General features: G+C 54.6%; 1 protein-coding gene across 2 annotated transcripts; it reads left to right on the top strand.

Annotated features, from left to right (window-relative positions):
* The first annotated feature begins 1,893 nt into the window (after positions 1-1,893).
* LOC104640227 (methanethiol oxidase) lies at positions 1,894-10,185 on the top strand. 2 transcript variants are annotated; one of them, XM_075736886.1, is made up of 14 exons: positions 1,894-2,165; positions 2,333-2,520; positions 2,601-4,146; positions 4,548-4,601; positions 5,041-5,153; positions 6,280-6,465; positions 6,978-7,098; positions 7,427-7,609; positions 7,694-7,872; positions 8,293-8,371; positions 8,685-8,806; positions 8,907-8,999; positions 9,251-9,369; positions 9,494-10,185. In XM_075736886.1, exons 3-14 carry the CDS (start codon positions 3,972-3,974, stop codon positions 9,654-9,656), a joined length of 1,587 nt encoding a protein of 528 aa, XP_075593001.1. In that variant the 5' UTR covers positions 1,894-2,165; positions 2,333-2,520; positions 2,601-3,971; the 3' UTR covers positions 9,657-10,185. The 2 variants fall into 2 exon arrangements, with proteins under 2 accessions (XP_075593001.1, XP_075593000.1); XM_075736885.1 differs by having other exon boundaries at positions 1,894-2,520.
* The last annotated feature ends 4,227 nt before the right edge of the window (positions 10,186-14,412 follow it).

Consider the following 14,412-nt stretch of genomic DNA (forward strand, 5'->3'; position numbering starts at 1 on the left):
CCAATGGGTCTTGCCATGCTTATGGGATCCATGTCCATAGGAGAGATTCTGCTTTTAGTATGTGTGCTTGTCTGGGTCTATTTATTGCAAGGTGAGCTTTACCATGGACTCACCTGACCACACCTTCGTTGGCTATAAGGAGGTTTCTGAGGGGATGCTGTCATGGTGAATACCCACAGTCGGTCAGAGCCCGTTGGAAACACACCCTGGAATTGCAGACGTTAGCCAAATGCCTGCTTTTTGGAGAATCTGTGAAGGGGTTGTGAAACCTTCCCCTCATGACTGACCAGGGGCTCTCTCATGCTTGTCAAAGTGGAAGAAATGCCTGCAGTGAAACAAAATAACTTGGTGGATGCAGAGAAGGGTCAAAAAAAGATACCTGTTCATTCAGCGTGTAGAGGTTTCACCCACTGACCAAAATCCATCCTTACTCACAAGCACACAAAACTGGATCTGCACATGCTGTTTGATACTGTTTGTTGAAACGTTGTAAGAATGTGAAGAAACAGGTGAACATGACCTAGCCTTCTGCAGTCCCTGGTACTTCCAAACTGCCTCTGAGTGCATCAGCATGACTTCAGTTTTTGGCATTAAAGTAGATGATTTTCCAGGTGACCACAGGAGGGCATAGTGCAGCTTGCCTGGGCCCTCCTAAGTTACTGTCTCCCGGTTTTCACCCATTGATTGTTAATTTGAGGTTTCCAATTCATTTATATTTATGCTGCCAGGCATATCCAAGGCAAGTAGATGTGTTTATATAAAAAAAGGAGACTATTTGAAGTATTTTCAAGGAGTGTGACAGGACAGCAAGGTATGTTATATCCCAGGTAGTAGCTGGGAAAGCATTATAAATGAGAACAGTTTCTGCATAAGTGAAGCCAGAGCAGTCACGATGCAAGTCACCATTAAAAAACCCCTATTTTTTGGACTGCTGCCTTGAGCTCTCTACTTCTGTGAAGACTGACCTCCTACTTTGGAGTCTAAGAGTTTGCATTTCCATCTCCTTCAGTTGGAGGAAAGAAGCCATTCTTCTTTTCATTTGTTAGAAGCTCAGAGTCTGATTTGCAGTGCTCATAGGGACCTGTAAGGGAAGTTGCTACTGCCTTTGGGCAGAGGTGTGGAAGAGGGGAAGAAGCAGGTCCTGCTCATCTGCCCTCCCCAGCTGCGTGATGCCGCCACTCCTCTCATGTCTGATGGAGCGATTGTGCAGTCGCGGGAGGAGTCGGTTGCCGGAGCTGATCCGGCAGAAAAGCGTGCTGCCAAAACAGCGACTCACTGTCCACCTCCCCGTGGCTGCACCCCGCAGGGCCCTTCAGCGGCAGCCTGAAATCACTGCTCGTTACGTGGCCTCTGAAATCACAACCTCAGGATGTGGCTTTCGGATGGCTCTGTCTGGTTGTAGCTGTGGGCTGCGGTGGGGAGGGGTGATCCCACTGCTGCCGCGCTTCTGGCCAGAACTTTCTGCCCCCTCCCCTGTGACTCCTGCCCCACCTAGTCTTGCCCATTATCAGAATTGGAGCATGTTCTTCCCTATCAGGGCTGGACGAGACGGTCGGGAGGAGGGGAGTAGTTGCCGCCTCGGCGTGGGCTGTCCAGTGAAGCCCTTGATTGCTTTTCCATGCCACGGTTTCCCATCTCTGCCTACCACAGGAGCTTTTCTTGGGCCAAGAGCAGACCACGCTGATCGTGTTCTCCGCTGACCATCGCTTGCTTTTGTGTTGGCGTTGCTGAGCCTGCTCTTACCCTTCCTCCTATCAGTCTTAATTAGAAAACTCTACACCCCACAGCTTGGTTTTGTGAGGGATGCCAAAGACGTCACCAAGGAAAGCCAAATAGGATGACCAGCAAGCTTTGTTAATGAGCCGGGAGACTAATGAACTTTTTAATTAGCAGGTGTGCGGGTGCAAGAAGAAGGTGCAGTGAGACATGCACGTTGTGGCAGCAGAAGCATGCGAGGAGGCATCAGCCGAGCATCTGAAATTGCCTCTGATGGAGCAGGAGCTTCTCACGCGTCCTCGGGCCGTGGAAGATAGCCCACGTTCAGCACTCTGGGTCTGCTGGCACTGGCCGGTCAGTCGTCGTTTTGTCAGTGAGGATGCGCAGTGGTCTTTCACTGAGTCTCCTCACCGTTTGGAGATGCTGACGTCCTGCACACATGAAACCTGGTATTACACTTACCCCCTGAAGTCCGGTGTGGAGCCCAGTGCCTTAATCCAGCTTGGCCTGGTGCAGCTGACCTGCCCCACGTGCAGTGTAGCTCTCTGCTGCCTCTTTCTTCTGGCATCCTTTGCATCCTTTCCTCCTTAGCTTTGGTGTTTTTTCTGACATCCAGGAAGGGTTCCTCTCTTGGGGTCTTCCAGGTCCTGGGTGGATACCCTGCTCAGTTAACTGGGGTGCTCCAGTGCTGTGGAAAAGCCATCCAGAAGTGCCCCATTCCATGTCAGAGTTGATCCGAGGACAGAATTTCTTTCCGTGTGGTTATTCTTGCCCAGGATCTCAACTTCTCCCGTGGTCAGTAACGTAAGGCTTTGAGCCATTCCTTTGCATGCTTTCTCCTTTTGCCCATGACATTATTTTAATGCTGTCTCCTTGCCTTATAGTGAACCTTGGCGTACGTGGGACGCAGCTTGTCAGTAGGAACCGTACATCGACTGGTGTCACGGAAGTGTCGGGCTGTGGCAGGTACCGATCCCTCTCCCGGCTGCCTTTGCCTCTTGCACCGAAACTGCTGAGATGGATTTCTGGTAAACAGATCACGAGTTCTTCCGATTGCAGCAATTTGCTGCTCCTGGCTTAGAGAAAAGACCAAGAGTTTGGCTGCTCCCATGTGCGCCTGTCGCATGTTTAAAGCACTGCTCTGGAAGTCATTAATTACAGCCCTGCTGAGATGGGCTAAGCTGTCCTCTCTTCTGATAGAGATCTCCTGAGGGCTTCTTTAATGGCGCTGTCAGATGTTTCTGCATTCCTTCGTGGAGCAATTACCTCTCCCGTGTAATTTGCCCACTGATTGAGGAGGTCTTCCACAAGATAGGATACTCGTTCAGCTTCCACGACGCTTGGTGTTTTCTTCCTGCTGCACTTTGGCAGCTGGTGGCAGCCAGGCTCGTGGTGATCTCAGGAGGGGACCCTTCTTCCAGAAGGCTTCCCTCCGACACCGCGGTCCCTTTAGCGGAGGTCTCTGCTGTTCCCGTGGGGGTTTGTGGCGGTTTAGGCCAGGTGGCATGGAATTCCACCACGCTGGTGCCAGGCACTTTGTGGTATGGGTGCCTGGCATGGAGCCGTGGGTGTTCATGGACCAGACTGGTGGGAGGAGTAAGTGGCCACTGCTCAGGCACTGCTTCACCGCACTGAACTGCCCTGAATCCTCCAGGTTCCCCTTCCCAGAGGTGGGCTGACGTTCCCAGACGGAGACGCAAACCTGAAAGGCAGCAGGCATGTCTGGCCCTCGTAGGTGCTGCACCAGCAAGGGCTCAGGTTGTACTTCCTAGGGCACCCATTGCTAGGCTGAATGGCTTTTCTAGCTCTTTGGGAGCTGTCGACAGCTCCTCATCTGATGGTGGTATCTGCCCTTGGGCAGAGACGTGCCTTCTGTCAGGGTCCAGGTTTCAGAGGTGCCTTTGGTGGCCTCCGCAGGTTCCAACCATGTAATTTCCAGGAGGCTGCTGGTGGGGCCGATTATCTAGCTGGGCTTCGCATCCAATCTCGCATGGAATTTGCAGTCACTGCACATTTGTACGGTAGGAACCTGGCTGCGGGGATGGCTTTAATTAGTTTGTCTCAGCTGGGACATGGAGGCCTCCAGAGGTGAGGAAGTGCCAGGGGAAGTCAGCAGAGCCCCAGGATCAGATACGGGAGGTTGTGTTTAAGGAAAAGACCTGCATGGAGCAGCAGATTTTCCCTCTAGATCGGTGGTTAGCAAGGCGGAAACCAGCCACAGTGCTGGTCTGGCACCTCCCAAAGGCTTCGGAACGATGGCTCCTCCCTTGGCAGCTTGCTTTCTCCCCCACCCCTTCGCCTTGGATATAAGGCCCCCGTGGAGCAGCCCTGGCACAACACAACCTGCTCCAGCGAGGCAGACAGCAGCTGCACCTCCAGTTCCAGCCCCTCTGCTCTTGAGGAGAGTGACCCAGGCGGCCATCAGCATGGGTAAGAGATACTCTGCAGCCTCCCCGCAGCCCAGCGCAGCTCCGAGCCTTGTAGCCCCATCCTGGATCCAGCTCCGGGCACTGCCTGGAGGCTGCGGACATCCCACCTGGAAACCCAGCCCCACCTGGGACTGCTGGGTTTGTTCCTCTGCAGCGCTGCAGGGAGGAGAAAAGTGGGACTGAAGTTTGGCGGTTGTCCCACTGGTCCCAAAGGTTTCCTTGTTCTCCTTCCTTGGTTTCTGAGGTTTGGCAGTGCCAGAATGACAGGAGCTGGTGGTCACGGAGGTCCCCATTGGCACCTGGGCTGGGAGAAGGTCCTTTGGGCAGGACAGAGTCTTCGGGAGAGGCACCTTTTAGGACAGGGAGGTTTTTCATCTTGTTCTTCTCTTCTTCTCAAACCAGACAGATGCAGACTTCAGTGCTATGACTACCCCACCTGCCCGGACACTGTGAAAGGCAAGTCCTGCTGCCTGTGTTTTGGAATGGGACAGAGCTCCGTGTTAGTGGAGACCACCCTTAATTAACTGCGTATGTGAGGTCCCTTTCCCAAGGGAGAAACTTGTAACTACATGGAGATCCACTTGTGTTGTGCTCTTACCTGTGGGTCAGTAGAGGAACCTGGGTTGGGCAGTTGTCAGTGAGCAAGGAGGAGTGGAGCCGAGTAGAGTGGAGTAGAGTGGAGTGGAGTGGAGTAGAGTGAACAGAACAGAACAGAATAGAGCAGAACAGTTCCAGCTGGAAGGGACCTACAATGATCATCTAGTTCAGCTGCCCGCAGGAAGGTCGTAGCATCCAGAAGAAAGAGTTCCTTCCCATCTGAGAGCCTGTTGAAGCTTTTCTTTTCCTTTCTGGCGGGTTCACGGCATGTTTTAACACGAGCTTTCCGTATCCCCAGCTCCTAGAGAGGAGGTTGCCTACGTGACCTGTACCTACAGGGAAACATGCATCGACCAACCTGACTTCCTGGCCACCGTCGATCTCAACCCCAGATCTCCATATTACGGCCAGGTACCTGTCCCTCGCCTGGGTTTTTATCGGGCCGATGACCAGCTGCTGGCTTTGCGCTTCGAGTGCCTCCGGATGCAGGACATTTACGCCTTGTGGCTGGGGAAAATAGGATGGCTTGACAGCCACTCTGTCGTGCCTCTCTCTGTTTATGCCTCGTGCCACCTTGTCTTCCTGCATCTTGCTGTCTGGTCCACCCTGGCTTGACTCTTGGCCCCTGCTGCCTGGTCCTGTCCTGCCAAGACCCATCTGGGGAACCACTTGGGAGTTTTGTCGTGACGGGTCTACTTCTTGCTTCTCTGCTGGTGTTACGCGTGCGAGAGGGACGTTGCCTGCTTGGACTCTCACCTTCCCGCTCTCTTTCCACCGTCCTCTGTGTGCTTGGCCCTGGGCGAATCATCTCGGTCTCTGTGTCCCGGGGACAAGTCGGCTCTGACTCACTTCCCAACTCACTTCCAGAGCATCTTGGTGCTGCTCGTGAGCTTTTGGGCAGCTGCTCTGAATCACCCTGTCAGTGGCTGCTCAGCATGGGAAAGGGGCTCCAGCGACCCGGGGGGGGGGGGTTAGGGTATCCAGCCCTCGGCAGAGCTCAGCGGGTTTCTAGTGCTGCAATTTCAGGGACCTTCTGCTGGGCGCTGTACTGGGCACTCTGGGCTGTCACCCGAAACGGGCCGTCAGCATTTACTGTCTCTGAAGGCTGCAAAGACAGGCTGTCTGCATCAGGGGTGTGGGTATGACCTGACGCGTCCATCGCTGCGAGAGCTTAGAAGAAAACGCGCGTTAAAGCCCATACAGGCTTCCGAAAGTTTTTAAGAGACTACGAACTGTGCTCTTAGGAGCAGCTTGCAGGGCAGTGCGCCGGTTTTGTCAAGGTGATAGTCATCATTTCTTCTTAGGCCTCCTTTTCTGAACTTGGGGTGGGGAATTCTTGAAAGAACGTCCAGATGTGTGAGCTGCAGGCAGCACCCTGACAAAGAGCAGCGGCCAGTGCCAGGAGCAGCGTTGTCCTCCCCGTCTCTAGAGGCAGTCCCAGCTGCAGTTGAACGGAGGCTCCCGCGTCAGGAGGAGCTGGCAGCATCAGGGTCCCCATTTCCCCCCTGCGAACCCTAACTCTACCTTGACTGCCTAGGTGATCCACCGCCTGCCCATGCCCAACCTCAAAGACGAGCTGCATTCCTCGGGGTGGAGCGCTGGCTGCACCTGCTTTGACAATACCACAGCGAAAAGAAACAAGCTGATTCTTCCCTGTTTGATTTCTTCCCGCATTTACGTGGTGGATGTGGGTTCACAGTGCCGGGCTCCCAAGCTGTGTAAGGTACGCCTGAGGTGATTCAAAGACGAGTTTCTGGGAAGGAGTTGGGAACTGGTGCTTCTGGGATAAAACACGGGGAAGAAGGGTTCTCTCTCCATCTTCTCTTCCACCCTGATTTGAGAGAGCTGGGTCACGTTTCCCCCTCAGCTCTCTCCTTTTCGGACCAAGGGAGGCTCCGATCGGGGTTGCGTTCCCTTCTGTCCACCTGTTGTGTTCAGGGAGCGTCTCCTAACTGGAAGTCCAGCAGCACACCACGCTCCCAAAGAGCGATGGGACAGACACGCTGTTCCACGTTGGGTGTTGCTGCATTCTGGCTGTTTGTGCAGAGGCAGCTCAGAGGCTTCTGTGCTCCTCTGCAGGGGGGAGCGTGGCCTGGCAAGGGTGCCTTCTTGGGAAGAAAGCTCCTGCAAGTGTCAGAGGTTTGCAGAAGCCTCCAACGGCCAAAGGCTTTGCCGGGGAGCGTGCAATGAGCCGAGCGGTCGGAGGCTGACGTGTGCGTGTGTCGACTTTTTCAGATGATTGAGCCGGTGGATGTCTTCTGGAAGTGCAACAAGGGATACCTCTGTGTAGTTCATAGCCTGCCTAATGGTGACGTGTTGATCTCCAACATGGGAGATCCAGCTGGCAACGGGAAAGGTACGTTTTCCTGTAATCAATCCGATAAGGTCATTGCCCCTAGAACAATAACAAGCTTAAACCCTGCCGACTTTTAGAGCTGAAATCCCTGAAGTGACTGTTAAGTCGGGATTGGTTTTGGTCCCCAAAACTTCTGCTTAGCACGTACAGGCATCGACAAGCACATCTCTCTACCCAGCAAAGAGCTGCAGAGCCTTTGCAGCTGAGTATCTCGGGGTAAAAAGCCTCGTTAAGATCTTGGCCATTTGAGTTCGGCTCATCCTCAAAACCTCTTCCCGGCTCAGAAGCGGAGCAGGTGATTGTCACGCACCCCCTTTTTGTGTCCCAGGGGGATTTATTGTGCTGGATGGAGAGAACTTTGAGCTGAAGGGGAACTGGGAAAACGAGTGTGAGGCTCCGCCGAGTGGATACGACTTCTGGTACCAGCCGCGCCACAACGTCCTGATCAGCACTGCCGGATTAGTCCCAAAGCGCGCGGGACGTTGCTTTAATCCCGATGACTTGAAGAAAGGTGAGGGAATAGGAATAGAATTCTGGGGAGGGGTTCTTCTCCATGGGCAGCCCCCTCTTCTGACGTGGTTTTCCTTTTTGTCAGGGGTCTTTGGGCGCCGCCTGAACGTGTGGAACTTGTCCTGCCGCACCCTCGTGCAGTGCTTTGACCTGGGGGAGGACTCTCTGCCCCTGAGCGTTAAATTCCTCCACAACCCCGACGCTGCCGAGGGATACGTCAGCTGCGCCCTGAGTGGCATCGTCTACCGCTTCTACAAGTGCGAGGCAAGTGTTCTGCCAGCAGCCATGGTGAGCTACAGGTGGTGGGGAGAGGGACGGGCGGAATTTGGGTCGCAGGGAGAGAGAGGGAAGTGTGTGGGGAGGGCAGAGCCCAGACCCTGCTTTGAGCACGAGCGCTGGGATGAGAGGAGCCTGTTCTTCCCCCGAGGGTAAAGGGAGCCCATCGTGACTAGCTGGGATGAACGTCTGGGGGCTCGTTTGGGTGCTGAAGGCCTGCCTTGCTGGTGGCATCACAGGATGCTGTCCCTCATGGCGCCTGCTGCACATAGAAGCTGGGGGCAGCGGTGTCCTTCCTCAGGCAGCTTTGCCGAGCTGTGCAGGCGTGCGAGTGCAGGGCAGCGCTCTGGCCTGAGCAGGCAGGCAGGAACGCGCGCTCACGGTGCGGCGCCGGTGTTTCTGGTGCAGAGAGACAACTGGTCAGTAGAAGAGGTGATTCGGATTCCGGCCAAGGACGTGACGGGATGGATTATGCCCAAGATGCCAGGTTTGTGCGCCCTGGGGCGGTGGTTCCTTTTTCCTCCCGCAGCGTTGTGCTGTGCAGCCTGGCAAAGCCCGCTGCTGACGCTCGAAGCCTTGCTGGGTGAACAGGAGGGAAGGCTGGTCGGAGGGGCCGAGGGGCTGTGCACACCCCCAAGAAGACGCTTCTGCTCCAGCTGGAGCCCGTGCGCTTGGGCAGGTCTCCTGTGCTGGAGGCACGGCAGGCAGGGTGGTGGGGCTCGACGCCAGCCGGGGCTCGATGCCAGGCGGGTTTTCTGCCAATGCTGCCTTCTCCGGAGCTCTTTCTGTCTGTGCCCTAGCCTTCACAGTCGACCTCATCATCTCCACGGACGACAAGTACCTGTACCTCAGCAACTGGCTGCATGGAGACATCCGCCAGTATGAGCTCTCCAGAAGCTGCAAGCCCCGGCTGGTGGGACAGGTAAGGCAGGAGCAGAAGGGCTTGTGGCGTGGGGTTCCTGAGCGGGATCTGGTGGCGGTTGGATGACAAGACAACGCATCTCCCGCTGCCTCGCATACAGGTGTTTGTGGGAGGCAGTATCCTGCGAGGCGGACCTGTGACCGTGTGTAGAGACGAAGAGCTGAAGTGCCAGCCGGATCCCTTGGTGATCAAGGTGAGTTCCGTGGCCTCTTTGCCCTCTGTCATCCTTTGGGCTTTGGCTCTGCGCTGCTCATTCTCTGCCCAGGGTTTCTGGGGTAGGTCTCCTGTGCAGTCGCCCGCGTGTCTGCGGCGCCTGGGAGCTTGGCTGTGTTAGGAGGGGAGGCAGCCTCTCTGCTCGGCTCGGCTCGGCTCCCCTGCTCCTGCTCGTGCTTCCTGCTGAAAGGAAGAAGGCAGTAATGTCACTGGTGTCTGTTGTGCCTCCAGTGCAAGAGAGTGTACGGCGGCCCGAGTAAAATGCAGCTCAGCCTGGACGGCAAGAGGCTGTACGTCACCAACTCCTTCTACAGCACATGGGACAAGCAGTTCTACCCGAACCTGGTCAAGTAAGAGAAGTTGGGGAAGAAAGGGGCCTCTCTTGCGTGGCCTCTCTACTAGAAACGGGCAAGGCGCCCCATCGGGGACAGTAGTTTGCTTGTCTGTAATTGCTGTGCTCTTGTCCCCTGCCAGGGAAGGCTCTGTCATGCTGCAGATTGATGTGGACACGGAGAAGGGAGGCCTGACCGTGAACAAGAACTTCCTGGTGGACTTTGGAAAGGAACCCAACGGGCCTTGCCTTGCGCACGACATCCGCTTCCCTTGTGGGGATTCCACCTCCGACATCTTGGCCTAGGCGCCACGCGAACGACTCCCCGCTTCCCTCTCTTCTGTATTGCGGCCGTTAGAAACGAGCGTAGGGTAATTGGGTCTGGGGGTCCCCGCTCATCGCTGGAGTCTAGATTTCTGCTAACGTGAGCTACGGAAGCTCCGCCTTATTGCGAGGGTTTGGTTCAGGCAGACCAGTGGGCAAAGACACGCGGCAAGTTTTCATGTTGTTTTCAGTGCAAAGCAGCCCCTGGGTCCGATTCACAGAGCAGAGCCCGGGGCAGTTGCTCAGATCTAGAGGTGTGCAGTGCACACAGTGCCTTTCGGCAGAAGGGAAGTGCCCAGTTCGTCTGAGTTACCGTTCTTCAGCCAGGTCGTTCCTGGATAGTCTTCCCTGGCACGAGAGCGCTCTTGGCTCGTCTTCACAGGCTTGGGTCGGTCTACGTCATGGCTGAAGGAGAATGAAGTGCTTTATTTTGAAGAGAGGTGCCTGTTTCTTGACACTGGTTTGCTGTTGAATTCTGCTTTAAACAAGAATAAACCTGTTCTTTGCATCAGCTACATCTTCACGTGCCTTATTTCATTGAAGCCTTTCTATGTTTTTTTTCAGCAGTGGTTAACGATAGGTCAGGGTTTTAGAAATCCCTATAACAAAACCAGTGATTGGTCAGGAATGTCTGTTAGTCTTTCTGAAACACAAAGGTTGCAAAAATCTGCATGTAATGAGGATCCTTATACATTTTAGCTTTTCACATACTTACCTTGGAAGAAGACATCTTCACTTTCTTCCTTCACACTTTCCATGGCCAAAGATATTGCTACAGCTTCCTTGTGCACCCTTAATATTCCCAGGAGGAAAACGATCCCTTCTGGAGAACAGTTCCATAGCTTTGATGAGGGGTCCAAGAGGTCTGGGAGAAGTTGACCCCTGGGGGACCTCTTCTCGCTGGCTAGATAGGATGATGTTAGACGAGGTCTTGAGTTTCAGGAGGTGAGAGGTATCCCTGGGGTGCTGCTTGAGTGTGATACCTGGTCCTGACCCTCCAGATCTGCCTCGTTTGAGGGCCTTCTCAGGGGACATGCCTCCTCTTGAGGGGGCTTTGGAATGAACCATATCTCACTATCTTCAGACCCTGCAAAGCACCCTGGAAACCCCTCCTTGTGATGCACCAGCCACATGAACGCAGGGAAATGCTCCCTTACCTAATGGCCACATCTACGGGGTTGATCGGACAGTCTGCTGTCCCTCACGCCATCGACTGACCACCCTCTCTGACTTGCAGGTGGTCTCACAGCAAGGCGAGGACTTGGCTCCTGCTGCACCATCAGGCCACGCTCTGCCCGAGTCGGATGGATGCGGACGTGTTTCTGCTGGTAGGAGCAAACTCTTTCATCCCCCTCCCAGGTCCCTCGGTCCTGATTTCCATGTTTCAGGGAACGCTGGGCCTTTCCTCACCCTCGTGCGTGAGTTATCCTGAGGAACGTGGAACGCCGTGTATCTGCAGTGGCTGAACGTGCTTTGGCGGTGACTTGGGGTGGCTGAAGTTGATGGATGCCTCTTCTGTTCCCTCTAGTGGTTATTTGGAAGATCTGCTTCTCCCTGGTGCCAGCACCCGTGAAGTCCTTCGCAGCTTCCAACAGATCTCCTGGGACAGACACCGCTGGCATCACCCTTTTTCCCTGAGGGCGGTAACACTCTTATGGTGATCTTGCTGAATGGGAGCAGGGACATTTCTACAGCACAGATGAAGCTGTGCTGCTGCTTATACATGCCTTAACTTTTGCATTTAAGCCCTTGAGCCTCTTGGGGAAGCTTTCCTTGGTCAGAGGCAAGGTGGGACACAGGGGGATTTGCTGACCACGCGGTGTGGATCCGTAGCATGGTGTTGAGCATCGAGTCCAAACAAGAGCCCAAGCAGGTGAGTGTGGGAGGGATTGAGCCAGGGCCATCAGTCTTTTTGCTGGCAGGTGCAATGGGCTGAGAGCCTCTGATGGCAGAGATTGACTCTCAGCTTCTGGTTTCAGAGTCTACATCTGGAATGAGCACTGCAGAGGACAAGGCAGCAACCTGCCAGCAAAGATGTGTGGGTGAAGGCTGAGCATCCGCTGCACGGCCCTTCCAAGGCACGCTGGCTGACGCCCGGCTTTGCAGCCAGAAGCAGTAGCAGACACTGACTAAGTCAGATGTGTCATGGGGAGAACTGTTACATCACTTCTGCCCTCCTGCCAGCCAGCAAATTAACATCCCACAGTAAACACTCATCCTGCAATTCAAAGAAACCCAGTCCTCGCTTTTCATTTTCAGCGGTGATTAACATCTGCAACCTCATAAAATTATTTCTGCGGTTGGGAATGCAGTGCTTGCCCGTCTCTCATCAGGGCACCCCAGCAGCCCCATGGGGAGACTCAGAGCATCTCTTCTGGCAGGGAATCAGAGGAGAGGAGCCACCTGCTTTCCGTTCATGGCTAAAAGCCCTTGGTTTTCCAGTGTGCGAGAATGTGTGCGCTGTGCGGTGCAGCCACAGCCATGTCCCCTACCCCTCTGGGCAGGGAGGAAGCTCTGGCAGCACTGAAATAGCTTCCCCACACGTTTCCAGTGCTGTAAGACACTAAAGGCTGCCCTGGTACCTCCCACACCCCCAGGCCTGCGGATCCTCCCCTTGGTGTCCTTTTCACAAACCCTCCTCCTCCCCATCCCGCTCCCTCTATATTTGAACCCCAGCAGAGCTGCGGAGCTGCATCGTGTCCTTGACTTGCTCCTAGCAGGCAGAATGCAGGCAGGATCATCTCCTTCCGCTGCTCAGCAGCAGGTGGGATCCAACCCAGCCTCCAGCACAGGTAAGAGATCTCTCCGTTGACTGCAGCTTGCTCTCAAGAGAAGGCTTGGTGGCTTGCTGCCTTCTCACCATGGGCTCTGCTGCCTTCTGGCCGCAGGCTCTGCTAAACTCGTTTGGAGCTGGGTCTCATGGTTTCATTACTGTGACACCCAGAAAACATAAAGTAAAAAGAAACGTGGGGATGAACGTGGTGATTTCTCTGGCCAGGAAAGGGTTTCTTTTCTCAAGCTACTAAAAGTGCCAGGAAACGTTTAGGCAGACTGATGATTAAAAACCTTCGAACTATTCTCTCATTTATTCATCTGCAACTTGTACAGGCTGTGCCTGCTATAGTCAGGTACACCGTGGCCCTGTCAGATACAGGGAGCCCTCAGTGTGAATCTGGCTTTGACGGGGCTGTTTTTGAGAAGTAATCTAAGGAGAAGTGAGAAGCAAGCTGGAGGGGTGGTTCCTCAGTGCTTCAGGTCTGAGCACTTCCCTGGAGGAGCAGGGACACAAGCAATAAAACAAGAATAAAAACAAGTAAGGAGCTGATGCAGCAAAGCCAAGTCGTACGATTTAGCTGGGGGTTCTCCTCCCTCTCCTCAGGCTTGCTGTCGTAAGTGGGGAAAAGGAGTCCTTTTGGTGGCGGTTGTTTCCTAACAAGCTCCCGTTCACCTGCATTAAGGACAATTTTCTCAGTGGTTGTAAAGAGGCCGAGGCTGGCAGGGTCCAAAGTGCCTGGAGAGCTGCAGCAGCATGATGGGGATGGGGCCGGTGGGGAGGCTGATGCCTCGAGCGCTGAACATCCTGGGTGGAAACAGCTTTCCGTGCGAAAGCTTTGCTGTAATGCCCCCGAACCAAGGCAGAGCAAAGCGCAGCCATCCCAAAGAGGGTCAGGAGGAGCCGCAGAGCAGCGCCCGGGGCTCAGCTCATCCCCCTCCTCATCCTGCAGCGAGGGGATGCTCTCTCCCTGCTCGGCTCCCAGCAGAATCCTCTCCCCTCCCTCTGCCCCCGGCACCTGCGGAGGCTCCTGCGGTGCCACAGCCCGGCCATACTGCCTTTCTTCCTCACTGCCTCCCCTCCTCCTCCTCCTCGCAGAAGAATCACAAGAGCTCTCCTCAAGGCCGTGGGAGCCTGGCATTGCCCCTACATGCTTTGGCCACCCTTCCTCTCCACTGCAGGGATGTGATGGGAGGCAAAGAGGAGAAACGCAGCTCTGAGCCTTGTACCTTCCTGCACTAGGAATGTATCACTGGTCCTTTTGGCTGCCCAGAGCCGCAAACCTTTCTGGGGGTCACTTGGATGCACGTGGGCATCCCAGTTTGCCTCGGACATTGCATTGGGAGTGCGCGCAGCCACTCCAACGAGTGGTTCCTTCGTAGAAAGGGGATTAAAAGAACCCACTGTCATCTAATTTCTGTTTGTTTCTGTTCTTCTCAACACAGAAAAGTGTGGAGCGTGTGGTCCTGGCTTCGCCTCGCCTCTGGATGCGATGAAAGGCAAGTCTGAAATGCAGGGCAGGCAGGGAAGAGCCCTGCCCTGTCTGTGATTTAGGTGACAATTAAAACAATGCTTTCAAGAGGGCGTTATCAATTAACTCCATTCTCCGAGCAAGCGTTAGGAAAACTAATGATGGTTTTGCTTCTGGGCTGTCCTGAGGCCAAACATCAATTGCATAATGACAGCTTGGTGTCAGAACAAACGTTTTTAGATTTCACGATGGCTTGGGATGGGTCAAAGCCTGCAGCAAAATCACCTGTGGCTTCCTTGTGCAAAACCAAATGGGATTTCTAAGTTTCTTGGAGGCAATTGTATTGCCCATGACACCACATCCGGAGCTAAAGCTGGGGAGGGAGAGGGGACCATCCTGACTTTTCCACGGGCCCTCAGGACCATGGCCTTGCACTCTGCTCCTGATGGCTGGGGTCACAACGTGACTCCTTGTCTGAAAACCAGCCTCACGGG

The sequence above is a fragment of the Balearica regulorum genome, chromosome 28 (genome assembly GCF_011004875.1).
Source record: "Balearica regulorum gibbericeps isolate bBalReg1 chromosome 28, bBalReg1.pri, whole genome shotgun sequence".
Classification (NCBI taxonomy): domain Eukaryota; kingdom Metazoa; phylum Chordata; class Aves; order Gruiformes; family Gruidae; genus Balearica; species Balearica regulorum.